This window comes from Cololabis saira, chromosome 8, assembly GCF_033807715.1.
Source record: "Cololabis saira isolate AMF1-May2022 chromosome 8, fColSai1.1, whole genome shotgun sequence".
Taxonomy (NCBI): domain Eukaryota; kingdom Metazoa; phylum Chordata; class Actinopteri; order Beloniformes; family Belonidae; genus Cololabis; species Cololabis saira.
In genome coordinates this window covers 29,568,964-29,594,402 of record NC_084594.1, presented here as the reverse complement: position 1 = coordinate 29,594,402, position 25,439 = coordinate 29,568,964, and the positions used below count along the sequence as shown (strand labels likewise).

Sequence of the window (25,439 nt, the reverse complement as noted above, 5' to 3'; positions counted from 1 at the left end):
GACCTCATCACCTCCATTAAAATGCAGCCTTTGTAATTTCATGGTTAATATTCAATAGCCACTTGTCCCCTGTGCCTGCTTAGTGCATGCAAAATGTCTGAAGGGTGGTGCAAATCATTTTTGATCTGTTCAGTTTGTGTATGTGTTTATATGTGTGTGTGTGTTCATGGAAAAGGAAATGAGGGTCGCCAGCAAAATGGGTCTCTGCAAAACAGTTGCAGATGTCCAGAGATGTTCTCTGTGCCACTACTCCCACTGGAAGACTTGAATTGCTTCTCTGTTTGACCTGAGTCATTTGAAATGCCTCCCTTATACACACTCTTTTCTCCTCTCTGTCTCCCACACACATTAGAAACAGTAGCTGACCCCATTATAGGCACTAGCCTCGGGGCCAAGTTCTAAACTTCTTCTGAGTGAACTCTACCCAGAGTCTTTATAAAACAGGGAATGGCTAACATCTCAGGCCCTGTGGACAGCACACACTAAACTATGCTGTCATGAGACATATAGCAACTACAGGCCACAGAAAGTTATAATAAGTAGAGTATGAAATAAAAAGAGGGATGCATTGAAGGGCTCCGTTCTGCATGTCGCTTCATGTAGCTCCGTGTTGTCCCTTTACTCCAGTTTCTCTCAACTAGGTGCTCATTGTGGGTGCAGTTGAAGTTATGCTGTTGCTAAATTTGCCTAAAGCTGATGTTCACGATATATTCAAGGCAAAATAATAAAAAAAATAATAGGCTACAGCAGGGAAACAGTATTAAAGGGTTTTTAAAGTACGGTATTTAATATCTTCTAAAATGTGTTTTCAAGCTTTAAAAAAACACATCATTCCCCTTTTCTTAAAATGTTAATCGGGCCGGATTTTTTATCCCCCTTCAAGCCTGCGCATTTTAAGGTGTTCAGGAGCAGTGTGTTCTGTGGGAGGATAACTCCCTTCACTGTATAAGATAAATCTGTAATAGACAAAAAACTGAGAAAAAAAGCTAAATTACAAAATTATACTCATAAGGCACGGGACAAATTTGAAGAGCAAGTATTCTTTACAAATGATGTGCCATAGCCAGTTTACTAAATATGGCCAAGTTTACACAATAAATAAATAAACAATGAAGGAAAATTCAAATTCAATTCAATTATCATAATAAAATTAGCGAAAAGATTAAGAAGTAATAGTGACAAGTTGCTGCGAGAATTGCTCATATCTGTGTGTGTGTGTGTGTGTGTGTGTGTGTGTGTGTGTGTGTGTGTGTGTGTGTGTGTGTGAGAGAGAGAGAGAGAGAGAGAGAGAGGGAGACAAAGAAAACATAATGTATGTTACAGTATATGCAATAAAGAAAGAATGACATAGGTAGTGGGGGGTGGGGTTCACATTGTTTATTCAGTATGAAATGAAGGGATGTTAATTGAACGTCCAGAACAACTGAAACTGACATTAAATCGAGTTGATGTAAACCAAGTTACATCATAGTGGACTACAGTCTAGCAGGAACTCAGTTGATCTGTGCTAACTTTCAGACTACGCAGAAGCAGCCAGCCCTTTAAAGAATCAGTATCCAAATTCTGACTCACAATAAGAAAATAAATCCATAAATGTCAAGAGACAGATCTTTCTATTGTCAATGTAAATGTAACAAAAACTACTTATAATACTGAATATGGAAATCGTACAAATGAAACTTGTTTCTTACAGTATCACTGTAAGAAACCTGACCAAAAATAAGGGATACATCTGACCATGGCACTAGGAACTGATCTGAGTTCATGTAGGAACCTTTTACCTCCAGACAACGTTCTCTGTCACCAGACCAGGTAAACAGGGGTTTCTGTTTCCAGGCTGCACACGTTCTTCATTCATGGTGAAGCGCTTAGTTTTCTAGTTACCTCATTTAGTTTAACCACAATTACGTAAAATTTGATCTTTTTTTAGGGGTTGTATACTCAGATATTGTGAAAATGTTGCTTCAACTGATTTATGATTCATTTTGTGTTGTTTAACAGATTCTTACACTACGAGATTTTGAATCTGTGGATCCCACAGTCTCACAAAGATGAGGTTGGGCCTACGGGTCAGACAGACAGATCAGATCAGACGTGTGTTAACTCGTAGAATACTGGAAGAACCCATACATATTCAATGTAGACATACAGGTAAACGCTTTAGTTGGAGTCATTGCAAATCCTCTCTGACATTACCGGTCTGACGTCGTACTGCAGTTGGCTCTAAAACCGTGCAAGTGTCTGAACTATGATCCAGTGGTACAAGATAGTTCTAATCACTTTTCATCTGTTAATTAGTGTTGTCGAGGTTTTTATTTTGGTTTCACATGCATATGAGAGAAACTTGCACACATCAGAGACATTTATCTGAATGTACTCCTGGTCGGGTGACAGAGAACAGACCCTAAGAAGCACTGTAATCATAGTTTGCACATGGAAGTTTTTGTAAATACAAATAATTAACATTGTAATCCATTCTGTACACATCACTACACTGTATAATCAGTTTTCCCTTCATAAAACATAAAAAAATTTGCATTGCTTCCAGGGCTCTCCAGGCTTTGACATAATTGAGTCTGAAGGTGCGCCAAAATTTGAAAGACATCCAGTTTGACTCGTATTTGAAAAAACAAGCTACAAAATGTATCTTGTATTCTTCTTTTTTTTTGCATTGCAGCTCTCAAGCTGAGAACGGCCATAGTATATTTTTAATCTCAGTCAAAGATTTAAATCCTTAAGATAGTTTTTTTTTCATCAAACACGGCCGCGTTGTCACAGAACAAGAATACTATTGCATATAGGTAATTAAAGGTCTAGAAACTAAGGTCAAGAAAGAGTCAATTCTTTAGACTTTCCAATAATAAAACCCTTCTTTGATGGAACTTTATCAGAGGAATGAGATTTGTATCAAGTGAACTGATCTACGTGGCATCTCAAGAGGTATTGGGTTGGAGAAGGCATGCGCCACAGCATATGAGACGGCAGGCCCGCTATCAAAACTGTACCATTCACTCTACAAGCACGTGGATCAAGCTTAGCATAATGTCATCAGATTTTCACTCAAGGAATCAAATTAGGTGTTGAGCAATGTCTGCTTTAGAAAACGTTCAGTAAAACCTGATAACACAGAAATGTGATTTTTCACATTAGTGGAGAAATGCAAATATCTTAACTAAAATCTACAAATCAAGGATTAATAGAGATTTGGTATGGTGGAGGAACCTACTTGAAAATTCTGGACTTAAGCTACGCTGAGGCACTTTATTCACATGGTGAAAAAAGAGGAAATTATGAAATGGGAAAAAAAGGGATTATGCCTTCCCGTTCTTTAACGGATGATCAACAATTCACTGAATACAGTCCTTTATGACATATGAACGTAAACAAAATGTGAAGAATTTAATGAGGAGAGTTTTTTTTGTTTCTGTAAGAAAGCTCTCCCTTCACATGTTAAGACTAGAAGAGGTTATCAACCATTTATCCTTGGATGTTCACAACTTACAGTATTCATTTAGTAGGTTCTATGTCTAGACTGATGCATGGAAGTCTCATGTTTCTTTTCTGAATAACTCCATAAAGAATAGATGCATACTGACAAAATAAATCTGTGTGTAATATTGCCACAAGCCACCATTTATGTTTTCTCTATTTTGTACAATGTAACAAGGACAAAGAAGATTCAGTATCTCCCATTTGGGCTGTGTATTTTGTAAAAGCCACTGTAAGCAAAAAAAAAAAAAAAAGGGAAATCTCTGACCTTGCCAAGGACAGGAGGAGGACAGACTATGTTTCTACTGAGATCTGAGTGTCCATTTTCCCATTATGCAGCTGCTCTTATCTACAGAAACACTAAAATCCAGTTAAATGGAGCCACTTTCTCATTTGCCTTTAGAAGGTCGTTTTTCATGGTTGGAGAACTCCAGTTATTCAGACGGCACTAAGGGCTCCATTGTGATAATAGCCGCTCGCACAGCTGCTCATTCTGCACAGCACAGTGGAGACTTGTGCACCAGGCCGCACACTCGGTGGCGATGGCTACGGGCCTCAGGACGAGAAGCACAGGCTGCAGCACTCCATGCAGATCTCCAGGCAGTCCGCAGATTCACAGCAGGCATCAATGATGCCACAGTCCATGTCGCACGGCAAGTCACAGTCACCACATTCCTCCGACGCACAGCAGCAACAGAAACACGCGTCGTCTCCCGCACAGGAGCCGCAGGTGGCGCAGTCCAGCACAATGTTGCAGAGAGTTAGGAACTCACAAAAGAGGCAGGCCAGAATACAGTGAACACAGCAGTCTGGATGAAAAGAGGCAGGTAAAGTGAGTTTCTTAATAGCAACCTCTCATAATTCATTTATTACATAGCTATTCTTATTTTGCTAATTGTACTTCAAGATATTATAAACAAAGCCAGAGTTCTGCTGGGATTATAACGCTGACTGTAGGTGTATTCATTTGCAGGGATTAAAGCAAAGAGAGATACAATGACTGATCTTTCTATTTGAATAATCTTTAAGGTTACCAGGTCAGCCGGGAGAAAATAAGTAAAGTAAATAAGTCATATTGTGCGCTGACTACACAGTGAGAAAAGAAAATAAACCTGGCTTTCTATCCCTTTCTCTCCTGCTAAACATCTCTCCATCAGTATCCGTATCAGTGTCTGTATCTCACCGTCCTGCGCGTCTGTGGGAATCTGGGAGCTGTTGCTCTTGGAGCTACTCTTGCTCCTCTTGCTGCTCTGGGAGGTGATGGAAGGGTTGGACTGCAGTTTCTTGGAGTGTTTGGGTGCTGCAGAGGACGACGAGGAGGTGGACGAGCCGCCTTTTGGGAGAGAGCCCAGTTTGGGATGCCGGTGAGAGCCTCCGTTCCTGATGGCGTTGGACTGGAGCGCCTGCGGATGAGGTGCGTGCGTTTGATGCGGACAGTGCGTGTGAGGGGAGTGACTGTTTTCGTGGCTCTTGTTTCCACCGCGCAGCTGGCTGCTGGGCTGCGACCGACATGGCTGAATGTGGTGAATGGGCGTGGACCTGGCCGCCGGTTGAGCTGGGGACAACAAAAGTACATGAATATACAACAGACCGATGACAATAGACCAGGGGTCGGCAACCCAAAATGTTGAAAGAGTCATATTGGACCAAAAACACAAAAAACGAATATGCCTGGAGCCGCAAAAAATTAAAGGTCTTATATAAACCTTAGAATGACGACAAATGGTGAAAGGAGAAATGTCGAAAAAAAAAGTCAAAATGTGGAGAAAAAAGTCAATATTTAGAGAAAAAAGTCAAAATGTTGAGATTAATGTTGAAGTACAATCTCGAGAAAAAAGTTCAAATGTTGAGAAAAAAGTCGAAATGTTGAGAAAAAAGTCGAAATGTTGAGAAAAAAGTCGAAATGTCGAGAAAAAAGCCGAAATGTCGAGATTAAAAATGAAAGGAAAAAGGAAGAAAAAAAGAGGAAAAAAAGGAAAGAAAAAAGAAAAAAAACAAGAAAAGAAAGAAAAAAAGGAAAAAAGAGAAAAAGGAGGAAAAAAAGAGAAATTAAAGACAAAGAAAGAGAAAAAAGGAAGAAAAAAGGGAAAAAAAGAAGAAAAAAGCAAAAAAACAAGATAAGAAAGAAAAAAAGGAAAAAAAAGAGAAAAAAGAGAGAAGAAAGAGAAAGAAATAAAAAAAAGGAAGAAAAAAAAGAAGAAAAAGGGGAAACATTTTTGAAAAAGCTCCAGGAGCCACTAGGGCGGCGCTAAAGAGCCGCGGGTTGCCGACCCCTGCAATAGACTCATTTGAACAAAATCCCACCTTCAGATGCAAAGGCAGTGTGTGTGGCTCACAACCGTTCTCCGTCTGACTGTCGTGCAATGGAGGACCCTGGGAAACTGAGTCAATTATAACGCCCACCCTGAAGGCAGTAGCACATAGGAGGAGCTGCTGTATGCATTTACAGACGTGACCTCTCGGCTCTCAACTACAGAGAAACCACAGGAGAACCGCTTTTGTCTCCAGGAAAACTTTTCTCTTCATTACCTGATATTTTCTGATAACATAGTTTTGACTCAAGACATACTGTATCTACAAACAAAGCCCCTCGGACGTGCTGATCGTGGCTCATTGTACTGTATATTTTACCTCCAAGTGCACCGAGTGCTAACATCTCAACTTAAGCCAAGAGGGCAGAAAAGCTCACCTCTTCTGCCAAGTAAAACACACGCCTGCTTCTTATATATTATGGTAGTAAATTATATCATCCTTTTGAGGCCCTCAATTTTTTATCGGGCAATTGTTGTGTGCAAAAAGCCCACAAATTGTAAGAGAAACAGATGCACGCACATCGTTACTCTGAGAGGCAAACAGTGTCTCAACCTCTGACCATGACTAGCAATAAAAAGCATCAGAGACAGATAACCCACGTAGGCCCGGTCTGTCTGCCTGGTGGTCGTGGTCACACAACAATCCAGTGTTATTTAAGATTCTTTCATTCAGCGTTTTTTAACTCTGCTCCAGATGTTTGGCAGGCGGTAGGCCTGCAGGCAGCGTGTGCATGTGTGTGCATGAGCGCATAGATGTGCATGCATGGACAGAGTTAGAAGAATAAACCATACTTTTCTGCTTTTGAAGTTTATATAATAGCCAATACCTGCTGCTCTCCTGTGGTATGTCTTCCCTTTCTCCCTTATTTCCCTCTTTGCAGTTTTCTTTCTCTTTGTCTTTTTCATAAAAAAATAATACTTTTTTTTGAAATTCTCAACCGGCCAAGTCATGGTACAGTAAGAGACGAAGGGGATTAGGAAAAGGGGGGATGTCATGCATAATTTTTCACTCTTCCTTTTTAGCTCTGACTTATCATAAGGGGTACTTAGAGCTGCTGAGAATCGTGTGTGTGTGTGTGTGTGTGTGTGTGTGTGTGTGTGCGTGTGTGTGTGAGTGAGAGAACACAGTACATAGGCGGATCTGGCAGGCAGACAGACGGCGAGAGGGAGGGAGACGAAGAGTCAGGATTGTCTCTGAACACAGTTTGAGGTTAGGCCCACTCGAGCACACAAACAAATGTATGCGAGATCCCATGTGGACACACACTGCACAAGCACACAGAAGAAGAAAAAAAAAACACAAAAAAACAAGGTCCTTTTGTCTGTGATTAAGAAAGCAAGGGAGAAAAAGGAAAAAAAAACATGAAGACGACTCTTGGTGTTGGCAAAGGTTTGGAGAGGGAAGATGCATGGGTGTGACTCACAAGCAGAATGATTCAGCAGAAAGAGCTGGTTAAAAATAACTGCAAATAAAAAACCGAATGATTGTGACATTAAATTGATGAGACAGGGAGACCGCAGCGTGTGTATGTGGGCGTGTATGTCTGTGAGAATGTGTGTGATACAGTAGTTATGAGCCACTCGGGGTCCTGAATCTTCTAGTGTCAGGCATTTATGTAAATGTTTGCAGACATGTTGAGCCATTAAGCAAGTGAGTCCGTCACCGTCATTTCAGTGCAGCAGTACACACCCTCCATCTCTGACTTCTTTCCTGATTCCCAGCTACCCTGTACTTAAACACCTCCCTCCCAGAACGGAGAATAGCTCTTTCTCTACTTATCCCTTGCTGTAATGAGTCATGACTCTATCCTCCTGTCTCCGCTCCAGCTGCCTTACCCAACTGTCTCCTCCGCAGTTTGTCTATGTTGGCATGAGCGTTGAACTCCAGATATGAAAGTAAAATCATTAAATTTAAGAAAAACAACATCAAAATGTCATCCTAAATTCCACTTAATCAATAAATAACAAAAGCAGAAAGGTGGGGGGATGCCTTTACTCATGAAACTACATCAAGCAAAACAGATCAAGTCTATCTATTCGTACCAAGGAATTCTTTGTGATGTAAATAGTGGATTTTTATTAAAAAACTTGAAATAAGGACTGCTTGTACTATGAATAGCTTCTCAAAAACCACCTGCATGTAATTGATAGTTATGATGAAGAGGTTAACTGCACTTGGCCGCCATTAAAACAGTTCAGTCTCCGAACATCATTGTAACACTTCAAAATCCTCTCAGAATAATATGAAATGTCTTATAGTTCCCCCCAGATCCCAGAGCAGCAAGGCTTTTGTGGTAGAATTGCACTGTTTCACCTGACAGGCACTTATACCGTGAACAAATGTTAAACAATGAGCAGGCGCGCTGTAAAATAGTTTTCAAAAGGTCCGTCCAACACTTCTGGCTTTCATTCAGTGCTTTGTCCAACATTACAGTGTTAATGAGGCTTGTTTTGTTGAACCAACTCTCTAAAGTACAGCGAAAACATCACATGAGGACAGAGTTCAGTCATATGCAGCTCATAAGGACAATGCACATGAAGTATGAGGGGGCCCCAGACAGGTCAGTGGGTTGAACGGGAGCACCATGTGCAGAGGCTTCGTGCAGGCGGCGCAGGTTCACATCCCGTCCTGTCACTCTTTACTGCGTATCTTCCAGCCCCCCAGTCTCGCACTCAGCAGGCACACCGATTTTTCCCAGTGGCCAGCCGCGGTACTGCAACAAAAAATCCCATGGGGCCCAAAAAGCTTTTTTACCATAGAGCGCAATAGTAAAAGAGAAGCCTCTAAAACTGTTCACAGGACACCTCCAGCTGTAATCACCGGCAATTACTAATCTTTGTATTCTATATTTTTAAGTCATGGACTTTAGATCTGTCAAAAATGTTTTATAACGGCCAGAAAAGTCAAAGAAAAGTCTCTTTCTGGGCGTGACGTCACGGCTGACGTCACAGCCGTGTCCGTGCACTCCATGGATGTATTATATTAATATATATTATATAATTATATAATATTAATACTTTAATAATATATGTAATAATATACATGTAATAATATACATTAATTAATATATTATATTAATACATATTATAATAATACTCGCCTCATTGCCCCGGGGCATGATGGGAGGCCCTAGAGCATCATGGGAGGTGACTCAACTGCGCATGCTCTATGGGCCCCACAACGCAGAAGTAAACCCGGAAGTCCGGAACTTTTTTCGGCTTATGCGCCAGGCGAGCAACTTACATTGAAATGAACGGCGGCCATTTTGCGGTCTTCCATCCAGTAATATAATAGATCCATGGTATCTTCCCCCCTCTCGCTCTACCCGTTTCCTGTCTAGCCACTTTCAAAATAAAGGCCACTACAGCCACAAAAGATCTTAAAAGAAATGACGTATGAGTAAGATGCTCATGTGACTGGCCAAAGTTATCAATTTTAAAGAAATAAAGATATTTCCTTTAAAAAGGGGGGAAAAGAAGAAAGGTGCAGGTTAGTGCACAGACTCATGGAACTGTGAAATTTAAGTGCAAATAACCCTTTGTGACGCAATCATGGTTCAATTTTACTTTACATAAACTTTGACTGTCATTATGTTTTAAAGCTTTGAATAGCTGAGAAATATGTTAAATTTAACAAACAATATGTGACCTTGATTTGGTCGCAAACAGTACTAGACACTAGTCAGAGCAACTGGCCAGCGTGTTTAACCGGGAGCAACCACATACAGTATGATGATGATAATGTAAGTTCATTTCATTGTCGAGGGAGTCTGTTTGTGTTTGGTATCTGTGAAAGCAGAACACACTCTTCTATTGACCGTACGTAAATATGAAAGGGGACGTAACAATAATAATAACAATGACAGCCAGAGGATTTTTGTTATCGTCTGTTCCAACAGGCAAAACAGCTCTTTTCCATTAACCCTAATTAAAAATGGTATCTAATGTAACAGGGGTAAATCCCAAGATAGGAAGCTTAGATCAACCGAAATAACACAGCACAAAAACTGTATGCATGTCATAATGTTATTAAAAGGAACTGTAATAATTTATCATCAGTCATTACAGGTTAAACCAGGGCAACGTGCTCCATCATAACATTTACATGCGGACATTTTTGCCTCTAATTTGTACAAACATTTGCTTAAATTTATCGAGTTAGACCAGCTCCTTAACAATCAAAAGACTTTGCAGCTGATTCCAAATTCAGTTCAAGCGCTGGGATTTAATAAAATAACTATTATTTTAGAGGGAAAACAATAACCTCCTGCATGTTTTGGAAATATGTATTGTCACCTGATAAGCTGGCTCCAAGTAATATATATATATATATATATATATATATATATATATATATATATATAAAACCTGTGTTTTGCTAATTTAACAATTTTTGATTGATTCCAAACTTCCAGTTCTTCCTTCAAATGTACATCAGCCATCCGTCTTGTTTCATAATTTGGCAAATATTGTTATTGTTCTCTGTGTTTGTTGCCAACCATGACACCATAAGCAACGTATCTACTGTATTTCTACTGTATTTATTGTTTGTGCGATTAAAATGTGGAGAACCTCTTCTTATTCACATCAAGCCTTAAAAAAATACATTGACTTAAAAAAAAATATATAAATATAAATTACATTTGTTTTGTTTTCATCTGGCAAATGAATAGAAATATTGTGCAAATACATACAAAACTGAAATCCTGTGCATGAAGTCTAATCACAGATCAGGCTATATATTGGTGGAGCGGTTGGCTCCACCAATGCAGCCTGGTGTAACTAAGCTTGAAGCTTTAAATGCAGTTTGGTGATATGTTGCTTCTCTGTAAATGTATAACTTGTCTCGATATGATCGAGTGCAAATTCAGAGAATTGTAATGGAAGAACTAACTAGAGAAAAAAAGTATGTTAGCCTGCTACATAGACCCAACAACACCAAAGTCTCCTTCCTTGATGACAAGTTAATAACAAACAGTTCCCTGACACACACTTTCCCTGATTTGCACATACTGCGTCACAAATGTGGACTCTTCCGTTTCCCGTCATTCAGCAACAATTGGGAATTCTTATAAAGATACAAAGTTTTTTTTGTAAAGTAAAAGCTACTTTGATCAGTTCATAATTAACCACATGTGTGTGACTGTTTTCATTTGAGAGCGTAAGCAGTAAAACATCTGTGAACATGTGCATCCTGCTGTGACTGTGACGTCAAAGGCAAAACTGTTTTAATGACATCACTTTGCCGTGTGTGTTTCCATGCGTGCGTCTGCGTACGTGTGTGTGTGTGAGTGTGTCGTAACACTCTCTCGCATATGTTAGTAGATCTCTCCGCGCATTGTTCTCAGACAGCTTGTCACAGGCTCAGAGCCAGATGCATACTGCAGCTGTGATGTCATCACCGCGAGACAGAACATACTGGAATTTTGTGTTTGTGCTTCTGTTTCCTCACTCACTCACTCACAAACACCTCCATGCACACATTCACAGATGTCACAGAGCCATGATCTCACCAGAACCCTGAGTCAGGGCTCTTTTATAATGTCTACACAGTCATTATGGGGCACACAAATGATTGATTTATTGCCTGCAAATGACACAGACCCCATTTAAAGTGCTGATAGAGGATCGTGAGGCTTTTTTTACAAAACATATAAATCCACTCACGCAGATAAAACAAAATATAATAACAAAAAAGCCAAAGAGTCAGGCATGTAATTAAGCACGCAGAAGTTCTCAGTGTTCACTTGAGACGGCTAAAAAGTTTAGAAACTTTGTGGTCCGACTTGTGATCACGTGAGACCGGTTAAGTTGCAGAGGGATAAAGATATGGATGAAGGGAGGAGGCGAATAAAGGCAAAACCAAAGCCGAACGAAGACTGGTGTTCATGGCGGTACATTTTGTTCAAGCCCACGGTAGTTGCATAACCCTCCGTGCACTGCATATGGAGCTGGTGGGTTTCATGGGTTTTACTGGGATATAAAATAAAGTAGAGAAAAAGGAAGAGAGGAAGAGAAAAAACCAGCCCCCGACTTCTCAGTCTTCCAGCCAGAGCGTAAAAATAGACACACACACACACACACACGCACACAGCAAATAGGACAGGTAGAGGCAGAATAGTCAGACAGCAGACATTCACACACCTACTCAATTCAAACACCTTTTTTTCACCTGCTTACGCATTAATCTACGTCCTGTCTGAAAAAGCAGGTTATTCAGTTACCACAAACTAGCTTTGTCACCCATGTATGGCCTTGGATTCCTGGAATAAAAAATCTCATAGTTGTCCAACAAATACTTAGATGTTAGTTTAAACAGCCCTTTTCTCAAAGCTTCATTCAGCGATTATTAAATCTCTTACTCAATTCTTGCTTTCGTGCCATTGACAGGAAGGAAATAGTTGTGTCCCTGTGGTACATTTACATTTATTTATTTATTTATTTATACAATGCGATTTAGTGAGCGGTTTAACACCAAGGCAGCTTTTCTAGATTTTTGTGGGTGTCAGTATTGTTGCCTGGATTCTCTACAGACATAAATGTCAAAACAAAACCACACTGACAACCAGGCAGATTTTATTTTTTTCTCATTTCAAAGTGAAGTGAAACCCTTGGCTTCTGCATCAAAGCAAGGCAAGTGACAGAGAGTATCTTTCAGACTAAAATTTGTAATACTAGAAGGGGGTTTGAATATGGTGGCTAATGATGTTGATACCACAAAGAAACTGTGTATTGTAGGCATTTTGATGCTACTCGTGACTGATGTGAGACACAGGACTGTAAATACAGCATAAACAATAAGAGACAGTGGACTCTTCTCTTGCAGTTCTATTGTGACCAGTTTTCACAGAGGAAAAAACCTGCACACAAAAAGTGAAGGAAATAGGACATAATTTAAAATATCATAACTTTAATAATCATTTAGATAGCAGAGGACTCCTAAATACTTTGTGGTGCGATTCAGACATTTTTCCAGGATAAAGAAGAAGATGATCATTTTAGTCCATTAAGGGCAAAGGTGGTTAGCTAAGCCTAAGTGATTAATCGATGACTGATCAAACCACATGGGCATGGGATTACTTGCGAAAAGCTTTATAATTACAACAAAAGAGAGGCAGGCTTGTTTAATATCACTATAAACTTTGCTGTGCAAAAATGAATTCTATATCAACTTGCCAGAGGATGCATTTGTCGACTATCCAAGCGGTTATCGGCAGCAAGTCCAAAAGTCGGGCTCTGTGATGGCACAGGGTTGCACGAGCGTCCTCAGGAAAGTTCATTAACACTTCTCTGATGGCAGCTTTAATGCGTTAAAGTACACTGGATCTCTATGCGTTTGCCAATGAGACGATGCAAAATTAAATTCTACATGTATTACAAAGGTGTGCCTGAGGAAGAGAAGGGTCCTAGCATTGGGCTGGTGTGGGGAATTTTGAAAAAAAAAAAAAACAAAAAAAAAACCCAACATTGATCCTCAATGAAGAATGTGGAAAAATGTGGAAAAAACATCTTTTGGGAATTTTTTGCCGGACTGAAAAGTCTACATGTCAATTAACAGAATAAATGGTGTTAAAAAGATTGAATATGATCAAAAAGTGCACTGAAATAAAAGTTAAATACAGAAATCAATGTTGTTTTTTTCCAGTTTAATCATTTTCACTTTCAGAGTCTATGGCTTCACTCTGTGTCGTGTGAAAAGCGAATACGAAGCCATGAATAAATAGTGATGAAAGCCCCTCGTTCAGTTTACATTTCATCCCAACGCTCCATTGACTTTGCGTGTGACTGTGAACACCAACCCCGACATTCATGTCTATCTAAACCCAGAGCATCACAGATGGACTCTGATAAACAGAACCCTTATGTGGGTTTAGCTGGAATGGATCAAAAAACTCTGATTCTGCGATTAAGTGTGTGATTCACAAACATGTGCACATTTATGGCAGCATAACATCTTTACTATAAACAGAATCTGGTTGTTGATGATGGCCAGTGATGCAACAAACAAGTCACACCGTACATGACAAAGCCAGTAAGCCAGTAGTTTTTTTGGCTCCGTTTTATGAAAAATGTCCACTTGTATTAACATGTGAGTATGTAGAGCAAATGACCCACAGAACCTGTAAAGAAGCCTAAGCTCAAGTTTTTTTTTCGCTATAAATATGGAAATTTCTGTTTGTGAGTATGATTACCTGATCTATTTTCTCTTCTTCAGGGTGTACAAATGTATGTGCTAAAGGTCAGGACAATGTGACTCATCTGTCCAGAGGATGGCGATGGAAAAAAAACCCAAACCTTTCATCGATCTCTCTCTCCGAGGGTGTCTCAGTGTGTGAATGTGTGTGTGTTTGTGTATGAGGCTGAATTTACTCACATATAACACTCTTGCTGGGTGTCGTAAGCGCCGACTGTGAGAGGCTGGTGTTGTGATTGCAACTGTCTCCGTCATCACCTAGCAACTTTCCTGGAGTGCCATTTACCCTCAATATGAGGGGTTCAGTGTAGGTGTAGGCCACATCTGCAAAGCATACACGCAAACAGGTACACACAGGCTGTCAAAAACCATTAAAACAGACCATAATGTTTTATATCTGTGTTATGAGCTGAGTAGATGAGTGTGCTCATTTAGATTCCCTGTTTTCTTTCCTATTATCAGAAATAGGCAGCTAAGCTATTTCCACACTTGTAGTAAACTCCCCTGTCATTTCCCATCCACTAACACTTAATTAATTTGAAGAGAGTAGTTCTGCTGACTTAAACAAAGCAAGATTTTGTCTGTGTGTTGGTGTGTGCTCTGTCCTAAACTTTCATCTGGAAGCAGTTAAATCCAACCCCTTGTGACTGTTCAGGGGTCTATGTGAACGCTTGTGAAACCTGAAATCTGTATGTGTGTGTGCCTGGGTGTCTGTTTCTGTAGATGTCTGTTTAAAATGAACTCGTGAGAGGACGTACATGTAATATACACGCAGTAATGTGGAGTTGTTTCATGTGTTCAAAGATGCCACACAGTCCTCTGGTGAAGCTGCTGTTATGCAACACACACACACACACACACACACACACACACACACACACACACACACACACACACACACACACACACACACACACACACACACACACACACACAGAGGCCTTCAAAGCATGGCAGGCGCGGGCCTCTGAGAGGTGCAGACTCATTCCAGGGCAAATGGGAGCCAGCTGGGCTTGATAAACACACACATACACACACAAGCCAAACCACGTCCTGTGCGTGGACTCAGCACTTCCCGGCTATGTTTATTTACTTTATCTGCTCTCCTATACTTCTCTGTCTCCTCTTTCCTGTCCCCTGGCTCTCACACATTTCGTCTCTAGTTTATATTACTTTGCACATTTGACCAAATTCTATAGATTAACCCACTTTTTAGGGACAATATTTTCTCTACAAAGTCCATCTCAGGCTGTAATAATCCCCGAGTATGGTCTGTTGAGTAAAATGAAGGGAAAGTGGCCAAGGAAAAGCAGAGTAACTCAGTGACCAAGTCCAGACCAAAAATAAATGAATGTTAATAGAAGAAATTATACAATATAGGGTTTGATTTTAGCCTTTGCTATTACTATATTGATACTTTGGAGTCATATGTATAAGTTACACGTTTGACCATATATTTATGGAGGTAATCATACAAAAATGTACTTTTATAAAATATAAAATTTTGCATATTCTGCTCAAAGCTATGTTGAAGTTATTATATTAGTAGAAGTTTTACAATTCATGTCAAAACTGGGTAAAATTCAAAATATCTGTTTTCTGATGAAGAAATTAATTATAATAGTCAATTATCTCTATCATCCACCCACCCTTCCACCATCCATCCATCCATCCATCCATCCATCCATCCATCCATCCATCCATCCATCCATCCATCCATCCATCCATCCATCCATCCATCCATCCATCCATCCATCCATCCATCCATCCATCCATCCATCCATCCATCCATCCATCCATTATCTCTTAAATATCAAAATGTCATTCAAATAACTACTTCAAATACAGAAAAAAATAGGCACTAATAATTATGTACTAACTTCAGAAATTCTGTGGCAATAGTTGCTCAACCCTCACAGACTTCACTTTCATGAGTGTGCTTGTGCATCTGGCGGGAGAAGACGTAAACAGGACCTGAAAGGATAGGAAGTACTTCCTGCTCTGAGAGTGGTACACAAAACTAAGAAGTTAAATCAGTAAACACATACAAACAACACTCACGCAACACTAAATCACATGTGCCAAATCTAGTGCCAACTCTAATCACAAAGCTATTGTCTCCTGCATGTGGAAGTAATTTCTCAGGCTCACAATGTATCTGTTGTGCAGGATCCAGGATTATCCAGGATTATTAGTCTGCTTGATGTCTATGTGCACCCCATGACTGCACGACTCAGCGTGCCTCCATGGCCATGGCTTACATTTTACTGAGCTCTTTTATTTCTGTGTTTTTAGTTGTGATCATCATATGGTCTCAAAAAACCAACAAACAAAGACATTAAAGGAGCTGTATGTAAGAGCAATAATAAAACGAATCATAAAATGACCCCGATATGTCAACAGACATTTAAAAATCATGTTCATTTCAAATACTTATGTCACTGACAACAGCACTCAAGCCAGGATATTCCAGTTTAAAAAGAGGAGTTGCAGCCCTCAACTGATGTTTATGTTTTCATTTTTTGTTTTGGCCTGAAGCTCCACCCTCCACCTATCTCCCAATCACCAAGTCAGTATTGTTTCTGAAGCTCCACCCTCCACCTATCTTCCAATCACCAAGTCAGTATTGTTTCGGCATCCGGGTTGCCAGCTCGGCTCTAATTATCGCAGCCATTGCAGCCTACGTTCCTGCTGCATTCTGCAGCCTACCTGGCAACCTCTGGTCGGGGGGAGGAGGGGGAGGGTACACGCCGCTCAACAATATTTTGAAAGTGACTGCAGTACCAGTTTTGGCCATTTCTTACAGACGGCTCCTTTAACTTATTAACTGACAAAAAAAAATTAAAAGAAATGATTGAAACAGTTGCAAATGTGAAAAGAGTGTTCCTTCTTTTGATCCATGTTTGTATGCATCAGGACATAATGCGTATCAGGACATAAGACCTGACACAGGACATAACATTGGGCCATTTTTTATGAAACAAATGCTAAGCCAAAATGCCGAGGCTGCGTAAGAAAAAGTAAGTACACTAGTACAGCCTCATACTGCCAATCAAATGCAAGTGATTAAATTACCATAAGCAAGTGTGAAGATGTTGGTCTCCTGGTTTGGAGTATTCAGATGATGAAGCTACAGACAAAGACATCTTGGGGAAGCAATTCTTGCCGTGCATCAATCTGGGAAAGGCTATAAGGTAATTTCCACAGAAAATGCCATTGATTATTCCAAAGTGGGGGAAAATATTTGGAAGTGAAAAATATTCAAGACAGTGCCTTATCTTCCCAGTAACAGATGTCCCTCCAAGTACAGCCAAAGGTCAGGCTGTGCATTGTTCAAGGAAATTGCAAAAAGTCCACAACTCAGACTCTGCAGGTCTCAGTCAGTATGTTCGATGTTAAAGTTCATGACAGCAAAATTAAGAAAAAACTGGGCAAGCATGGCTTGTTTGAAAGAGTTACCAGGTGAAAGCATTTAGTCTCTAAAACTATAATTACATCACAGTTTAGTTTTTTTAACAACTGAATAAACCACTCGATTTTTTAAAAGCATATCCTTTGAAAAGACAAGCCCAGAGTGCAGATGTTTGGCCATGTTGCAAAGTGCTACACGAGGCAAAAAAAAAACCCCAACAAACACAGCATGTCAGCACAAACGTCTCATACCGACTCTCATACATGGTGGTGGAGGAGTCATTATTTGGGCTAATTTTGCAGTTTCAGGACCCAGACAACCAGAGGTCATTGAGTTCAACATAAAATCTTCAATTTTCCAAAATAGTCCACATGAGGCCATCTGTCTAAGAGCGAAGGCTTGGCTGAAACAGGGTCATATTACAGGACAATGATGGTAAGAAGACCAGCAAATCTGCAGCAGAAGAGGTGAAAAAGAAGCTAATCAAGATTTTGCAATGACCCAGTCAAATTGTAGCTGTCAACCTGATTAAAACAGTTCAACTTAAAGCCATAAAATCATCATTTGTTTTACACACACTACAGTACATCTTTACATTTTTGGCCTTGTTTTTGATCAGTAAACAATAACACAGCTTAAATGTCATGTGTTGTTATTCAATTCAGGTTATACTATCCCAGTCTTAAGAGCTGGGGAGCTTTGTTTTTGGCTCTACAAACCACATTATATGTTAAACTTTATGGCAACATGCAGATGCAGATGAGTATGCAGAATATGTTGGCAAGGCAACTGAGGCTAATCAGTGTGCCATTACAGCCCTCTGCCTTCTTCCTAATGCGCTAGAGGCCACGTTTACACGTAGCCGGGTATTTACAAAAACGGATATTTTCCCCTGTACGTTTTCAAAAATATCCTCGTTTACACAGACCCGCATGAAAACGCTGTTAACGTCATGCCAGCCAATCAGAATCCTGGAAAAAACATCAACAAATGACACGTGTAACTTCCAGTTAAGGCTGAATTATGGTCCCGCGTTAAATCGACTACGCCGTAGGCTCTGCGTCGATTTAACGCGGGACCATAATTCAGGCTTTACTTCCAAGACGGAACGAGAGTCTTTTATATAGAATATAAAACAGGTAAAATACAAGAAAATATTGACGGTGGCCAAACTAATTGTAAACAGGTCGCACTCATGGCGCTGGTGACGTTTCTGGTGCATAATGTGACGTTCTGAAGCTTAAATCTCCATTTTCCTCTGTTTTCCTCCGTTTTCCTCTGTTTAGACGCAAACGTGAAAACAGAGTTTTTGAAAATCTCCACTTTGGCCGGAGTTTTCAGAAATTATCGTTTTTGGGGGCTTTGAGCTGCGTTTTCGTGTAAACGAACGGCCAAAACGCATGAAAACGCCTCCGTTTTTGCTCCGTGTAAACTGAGTGAACCAGTTAAAAAAGAAAACAATAACAAAAAAATAAATAAAAAACAAAACAGGCCGATGATTAACTGATTATCAGATTTTTTTTTTAATCTTAAAAGCCGAACTCTGAATGGAATATGATTAAAAGGAAATTCTTGCCATTTTGAGTGAATTGTATATTTCTTTTTCACTTATTGCTACATCCTTTTTAAAACCTACTGGGTTAAATCTAAATGAGACAACATGACATACAGTATGCTATAAGATACATGAAAAGGTCATATTAAAAATGAAATCCAAAAATGAAATAAATAATGAAAAATGTTTATATAATTGGTGTCCCTCACATGATGATCACACATGCATTTATGCTGTCAGTAATTCTTTGAACAGCCAACTCTTGGCAGGAGCTCAGTGCTTTTTTCATTATCATGGCTTTTTTGTCTTCATAAATTTCCATCGGGACTTGTTGTTCTGGTGCCTTGGTTAACTAATATAGAGTTAACTGAACTAATTCATATATGGTGTTGTATAAAACAAAGCTTTGAGTTGATGCAATTTTAGTCATTAACTTCCCTGCTAGATTAACCCCCCAGGTTCTCCCTGCCAGTACGTACAATTAAAAACCAATGACTGTATTGTGTAAAAGTCGCCATGTTTGTGTTGCAACAATGTAATGGTTAAACAGATCCACTCTGCAAGTCCTCTCCCTGCTTTATTTTTCTCATATGTCTCTTTGTTTCAACTGGTGCAATCAATTAAAAGCAAAAGGGCTTTAAAATAATCTTAAAAACAAACAAAAAAATAGGTGATTAATATATCCAATAAGCATCCATATCTGGCACAGCTGCATATAATTACTAAGTATAAGTTTATTTATGTTACGTCATGAACACCCCTGTGTTTCAGAGGAGTAGTTTCTTGTGCATATAGACTTCTGTTGCCATGTGGGGCACCATGGGTTAATAGTGCATGGATCTTGTGATTTAACTAGCTTTCTCTCTCTCTAAATCTTCAAAACCACAATTGTTGGACTTAAACACATTCCCACCATAGCCATAATGCCATCCAAGCAAGTCTTCAACCAATTGTGTGTTGGCATCAGCATCAAACCACCAAACTGCTGGAACTCAGAGCCATTTCTGAAATTTGAGAAAGATGAGCCGCTAATCAAAATCAGACCAGAGTAATCAAGAGCTGCTAAAGAGAACTTGTTGTGTGTTTACATGTTGGGGGTAAGCATGTGTATGTGTTTATGAATGCTTGACTCCGTACGTCTATGTGTTCATGTGTACTTGTAGTTTTATGGATTACACATGTTAGTGGCCCTCCAGGAGCATCAGAGGAATGTGTTCCTCCTTGTAACCAGTTAGCCATTAAAGCAAGAACATATGGATCACATAGGACAAAGACCACCATAAACACAGCACATACGCACAAACACTCACTATTTTTATGAGAAGCCAAATGACGTGACATATCCTGTATCACCTGCAGGAGAGCACAGCCTGCCGTTCCTGTGGGTATGATTTTGGATGGGGCTGCTGGATCACAGAGAACCATTGAGAGAGCTCAGAAGAGATTTCTTTTTCACTAAGCACTACCTCGAGCCGCGTTCGACAGCTTTAACCCTTCAGGACTTTCAGTCTGTACACAGAATGAAGGCAGTAACGGAAGAAAACAGATAGGCACAAGCACAACACATTTGGTTAAAATAATATAGTGCATGATATGTAGCTGACTTGTACACTTCTTAAGAGATAAAGTGATAACCAACTAATAAGAATGATGCCAACCAAAACCAAGGTAAAGAAGAAAAAGTCATAGTATCCTTTAAGCAAGTTTTACAACTGAAACTGGTAGATACCACACACAAGCGCTGAAAATCCAATGAAGACAAGAATAAAAAAAAAAAAGATTAGCACCCAACTACAGCAGTGATGCCATTTTTATCACTTTCCATGAACATCTATGGACTTGTAAAAGATTACAAAAAAAGAAGAGGGAACTTTTGAACCCCCCCCCCCACCACACACACACACACACACACACACACACACACACACACACACACACACACACACACACACACACACACACACACACACACACACACACACACACACACACACACACACACACACACACACACACACACACACACACACACACACACACACAGCACTATAGTAAGTGCTGTATTGGAATACGTCCAAAATAAGAGCTTACAGTTTCCGTGGGAGAATGAAAAAGTCTAAGCTCATTAAAGACAAAAACTGTCAGCAGTGGAGTAGGATTAAGGGTAATTTGATTGTGTTACTTTGTGTCTGAGATTCTTCTGGGTCATGAGAAAATAGTACGACGGCTTTGCAAATGGAGTGCTATACGATACGAACGCGCTATAAAATATGGTGGTATCAAACCGCAATTTTTTCCCCCGTCATGCTTCGAAAGGGCTGCCTAACCATCAGAAAAAAAGAAAAATACAGTGGAAAAAATAAATAAATAAATAAATGTACCCTGAAATATACATCAATGGCATCTACTGTATATAGTGAGGCTCATGTCCTCTCCTCAATAGTCTAATCATTCCTTTTGATGCCTAAAATTATGGTTGGATGTCACACTGTGTTGAGATTGAAGTTCTTAAGGGTTGGCTGGGATTGGTTGTCTCCTGGCCTCGGGAACACCATCCCTCATCCCTCATGACGGAAACTGGCTAGCGAAGACACATTGTGGCAAGTCTTCAGTCTGCCCTAAAACCTTCTTCTAATGGAGCAAGTCCGAAATACATTTGTCGGAAGGTGGGTGGAAGGCATCATGACCATATTCCCAAACTAACTATCTGAACCCATCCCAAACAGTTGGACTCGTCACCCTGATTTCAGAAACCCCGTAAAGAAACCTAATTTTACCGCTTGTATTCGCGACTCCATTCATTGAGGCGATACCCACGGATGATGACCATAGTTAAGGGTTGGTGTGTAGATGGACTGGTAAATTAATAACTTTGCCTTTCAGCTCTCTATGGTTCTTGTTTTTACTGAGCATTGATTTTCCATGCTGTACGCATATCATCACAGTCATCATTAATGAAAAACGTTCACATTGTGGTCGTGTCAGTTGTTTGGCAGCCCTTACAGCTGGCCTATTAAATACCATAGTGTTTCACATCAGTGGTAACGACCCCGAAAATCTGTACTCCAAAACCACCTCCGCATGATTTCTACTGGGACACAGTTGCAAACCTTCTCTAAAAGTCTACAAATCATGTGAATATAGGACAGTCAAAACCATAAGACACCCTCAGCAACTCTGCTTGGGAAGATCTGACCGGATTTCTCAAGACCCAGGAAGAACCTGTTGTCATTGCTCCTGTCTCATATGAACCTCCAGCACCATGAGTAGTGTGATGGTTGGAGCACCTTCTGGCTGGGAACCACAACCTCCATCTGCCACCCTAAACTCATTATCCTCCTCACTGTCCTCTTCAGTGCTCCACTGACTTCTGAGTTACTTGATCGGTATCTTTCTAAAATGTAAACATTATCCTAAAAGAAATGGGAACGAATTATTTCTCCCACAACTTGTGACTTGAAACTGAAAAGTTATAATGGGGATTTCTAAAACATTTCTTTTGGTTTCACAAGAGTAAACATTAAATATCTAATAAAGACCCAAAGTGTTCTTGCCCATGTACAGTATACAAGTCTTTATCTATTAACCTTTATTTAACCTGGTAGACACTGGAGATTCAAACCTTCTTCTGTGCACAGGTCAATGCAAACAACAGCTGTGAGCACAGAGACTAATGGCGCTTTTGCATTAGTACCACCTCAGCTCGGTTCTACCCGTTTTGCGCTTTCACACTAGAGCTGAGACGTGTAGAGCCGCTCCAAGTCGATACTTTTTTCTGTAACCATTTCAGTGAGGTTCTTAGCGGGCTGAGCCGGGACTATTTCTGACGTCACCACCCTCCTCGCCACCGATTGGTCGGGGGGCGGGGACGGCAGACGTTTGAATCAGGAAGCGGGAGTCAGAGCGAGAGGGACCCGCGGCTCGCGGCGATTTTATTATAAAGCGCAAAACGTCTGTTTGGTGATCCAACTCTGAGGTGCAGATGTTCATAAACCTGGTGACTGACGAGAGAATTAAAAAAGGGATGTAGACGGGCTGTTTTTTTCTCAGCCGCTCGCGGCTCCGGCTGATTTCTGATCAGCGCCGACATGAACAAAGCGGTTGCGCAATCGAGTACGTCACAGCAGCTTCACCCCAACCTGCCCACTTCTCCCCTGGCAGTGCGAAAACACACGTGTGGAGCCGTGTAAAGCCGCGCCGAGCCGAGTCGGGCCAAGTAAGTCCTAGTGCGAAAGTGCCATAAATGCTCACTCTCAATGCTCATGATGCTTACATATACACCATGAAATCATTTATGGCATCATTCATTCCTTCATTGATGAATTGATGACAATTAAGACGTCAATGACTGCAAACAGTAAATTCTAAAACTATATGCAAGACATAAGACACCACCTATTAATTCTTCAAGAGTCGTCACATAAGAGGGATGACAATAAATGAAACATAAAATCTGCATAGATGTACAGTATAGATTCATATAGTGAAACCAAATCCTAATGTTTGGAGATTATTTCAAGTTTTGACAGGAGCCTATTTTAAATGTTTGTTTTGTCGTATGTGAATCTGGACTTTAGGTTGTGATAGTAAGAGCTGTAATATTTACATAGAACAATCATCTAAGCCACTTGTGGGAGAAAAGGAGAGAGTGCAGGCCCACCAGAGCAGCACCAGATTATCAGATGTTTGCAAGTGGTAAAGGAACATAGTGCATGCTCGTTTTTGTCGTTCAAATATGCTGTTAAAATGTGCTGCCTCAAAACTGTTCCTGGTTTATTTTGATCTCTGCGAGAAACCAAATTAGACACCAGCTTGAGCGAACCTCAGACACAGAAAAGAGACAAGTAGAAAAAAAGCTGCATTTGTACACTGAAGCAAATACAGGGATGAAAATGAAATGGAAGTACAGGAATGTGTTTTACATGAGTGCGGATCAGACTGTAATATAAATAGAGGATTAATTTCACAAAGGGTAAATACCAGTGAGGCGATACAAAGTATACCATACATCTAAATCTATATACAGAGGCTACTGGGCAGATAAGTAAAAGTTCTACAAGTACTGTACTCTCTGTCTATAAAACTCCTCCCAGAATATCACTGGCTGGTGTAAAGATGGTGTTGAAAGCCTGGTGGTTAACTCAGAGTCTGACTTGTACAAATATCTTACTTGTCGTCAGCCCTATATTCTGATAAAGAAAAATTAAATTGAAAGCAAATGGCTGATCGGAGTGGGCCCCAATAAGGATGCTTTTTTTAGCAGAAAGTAGCAGTTACACCCTCTTTCCTCAACTTCAAATAGGCAAATTCTCATTTGTTGATTTTACATTTCAAAGCTGTAAACATACTGTAGTTAAGAGTGGTGTCAAACTTCTCACCTAACACTCAGAAAGAAAGCTAACGAGTGGCATTTTCCAGTTCAAGAAATGCATCCGAAATGAATCCCAAATTGAAATGAAGATGTTTTACATATGTAAAGTATTTTTTGTATGAAAATAACCCAAGAAAGACAGAAAGAAAGCATGAAAGAGTCAAAAAACTGCTGGTGGTGTAAGAGAACTGTCTAGCATGCGGTGGTGAAAGGCTCCTACACTATAAACAGCCTCACCGCACCTTCATGCCTAAGCTGGAGCAATGCTTGCAACAAGAAAAAACACACATCTATCAGCACACATACACATACACATACACACCATTATATGTTGGCCTTGTGATGACTGAGCAGAGCTTTAGTCTCATGTGGAAAAACATGCTATCTCGGAATCAGGGGACAAGAGGGTTTAAAGTTTGCATTGCTTTGTGATTACCTGGCTTCAGTGCTGGTGCTACCAGTGCGAAAACACATTTATGAAATAGTCTCAGAATTAACTACAGACACAGTCACAACCAATCTGAAGCAAAAGACTTTAAATTGTATTTAAATGTGCAGGCCCTTGCGATGTAAGAATACCATCTATTTACTGCATTAATAGCATAATTTGTGTGTATACATACATGTGTATATATATATATATATATGTATGTATATATATATATATATATATATATATATATATATATATATATATATATATATATATATATATATATATATATATATGTGTGTGTGTGTGTAGATAAATAATTGCCCATTTTACAGCCCTCATAACCAAATATTATGATGCAAAAATGCACTGTGGTCGAGAAAGTATTTTCTCCGTACACAGTCATTATAAAGAAATGCCTGTTGAATATTTGAACTGACACCTTGAGCAGAATACAAAGGATCTATGCTTTTTTTTCCTTTTTTTTACACTTTTTACACTCAATATTTTGTAGCTAGAAATATTTAATAACGACAACTTTCTAGTGCAAACAAAGAGACAAAAACACAGCTCAAGACCTCTGGCTTGCTGTCCACATTCCACTGAGAATGAGAAAAAGGCTCAATCAATCGAAGCTGAGTAGACAGCAGATAATCACTTTATCTCTTATAAG

The 25,439-nt window shown here is 39.9% G+C and overlaps 1 protein-coding gene across 2 annotated transcripts in view; it reads right to left on the bottom strand.

Annotated features, from left to right (window-relative positions):
- Positions 1-1,366: 1,366 nt before the first annotated feature.
- The window catches only part of mdfi (MyoD family inhibitor), a 29,026-nt gene continuing 4,953 nt past the window's right edge, over positions 1,367-25,439 (bottom strand). Inside the window, exons 3-5 of one of the 2 annotated variants that reach the window (XM_061727653.1) lie at positions 14,176-14,319; positions 4,673-5,044; positions 1,367-4,298 (exon numbers count right to left, since the gene is read on the bottom strand). In XM_061727653.1, coding sequence (XP_061583637.1) covers positions 4,045-4,298; positions 4,673-5,044; positions 14,176-14,319 — 770 coding nt within the window. In that variant the 3' untranslated portion in view covers positions 1,367-4,044. The remainder of the gene's footprint in view (positions 4,299-4,672; positions 5,045-14,175; positions 14,320-25,439) is intronic. The other variant, XM_061727654.1, reaches the window with a different exon arrangement.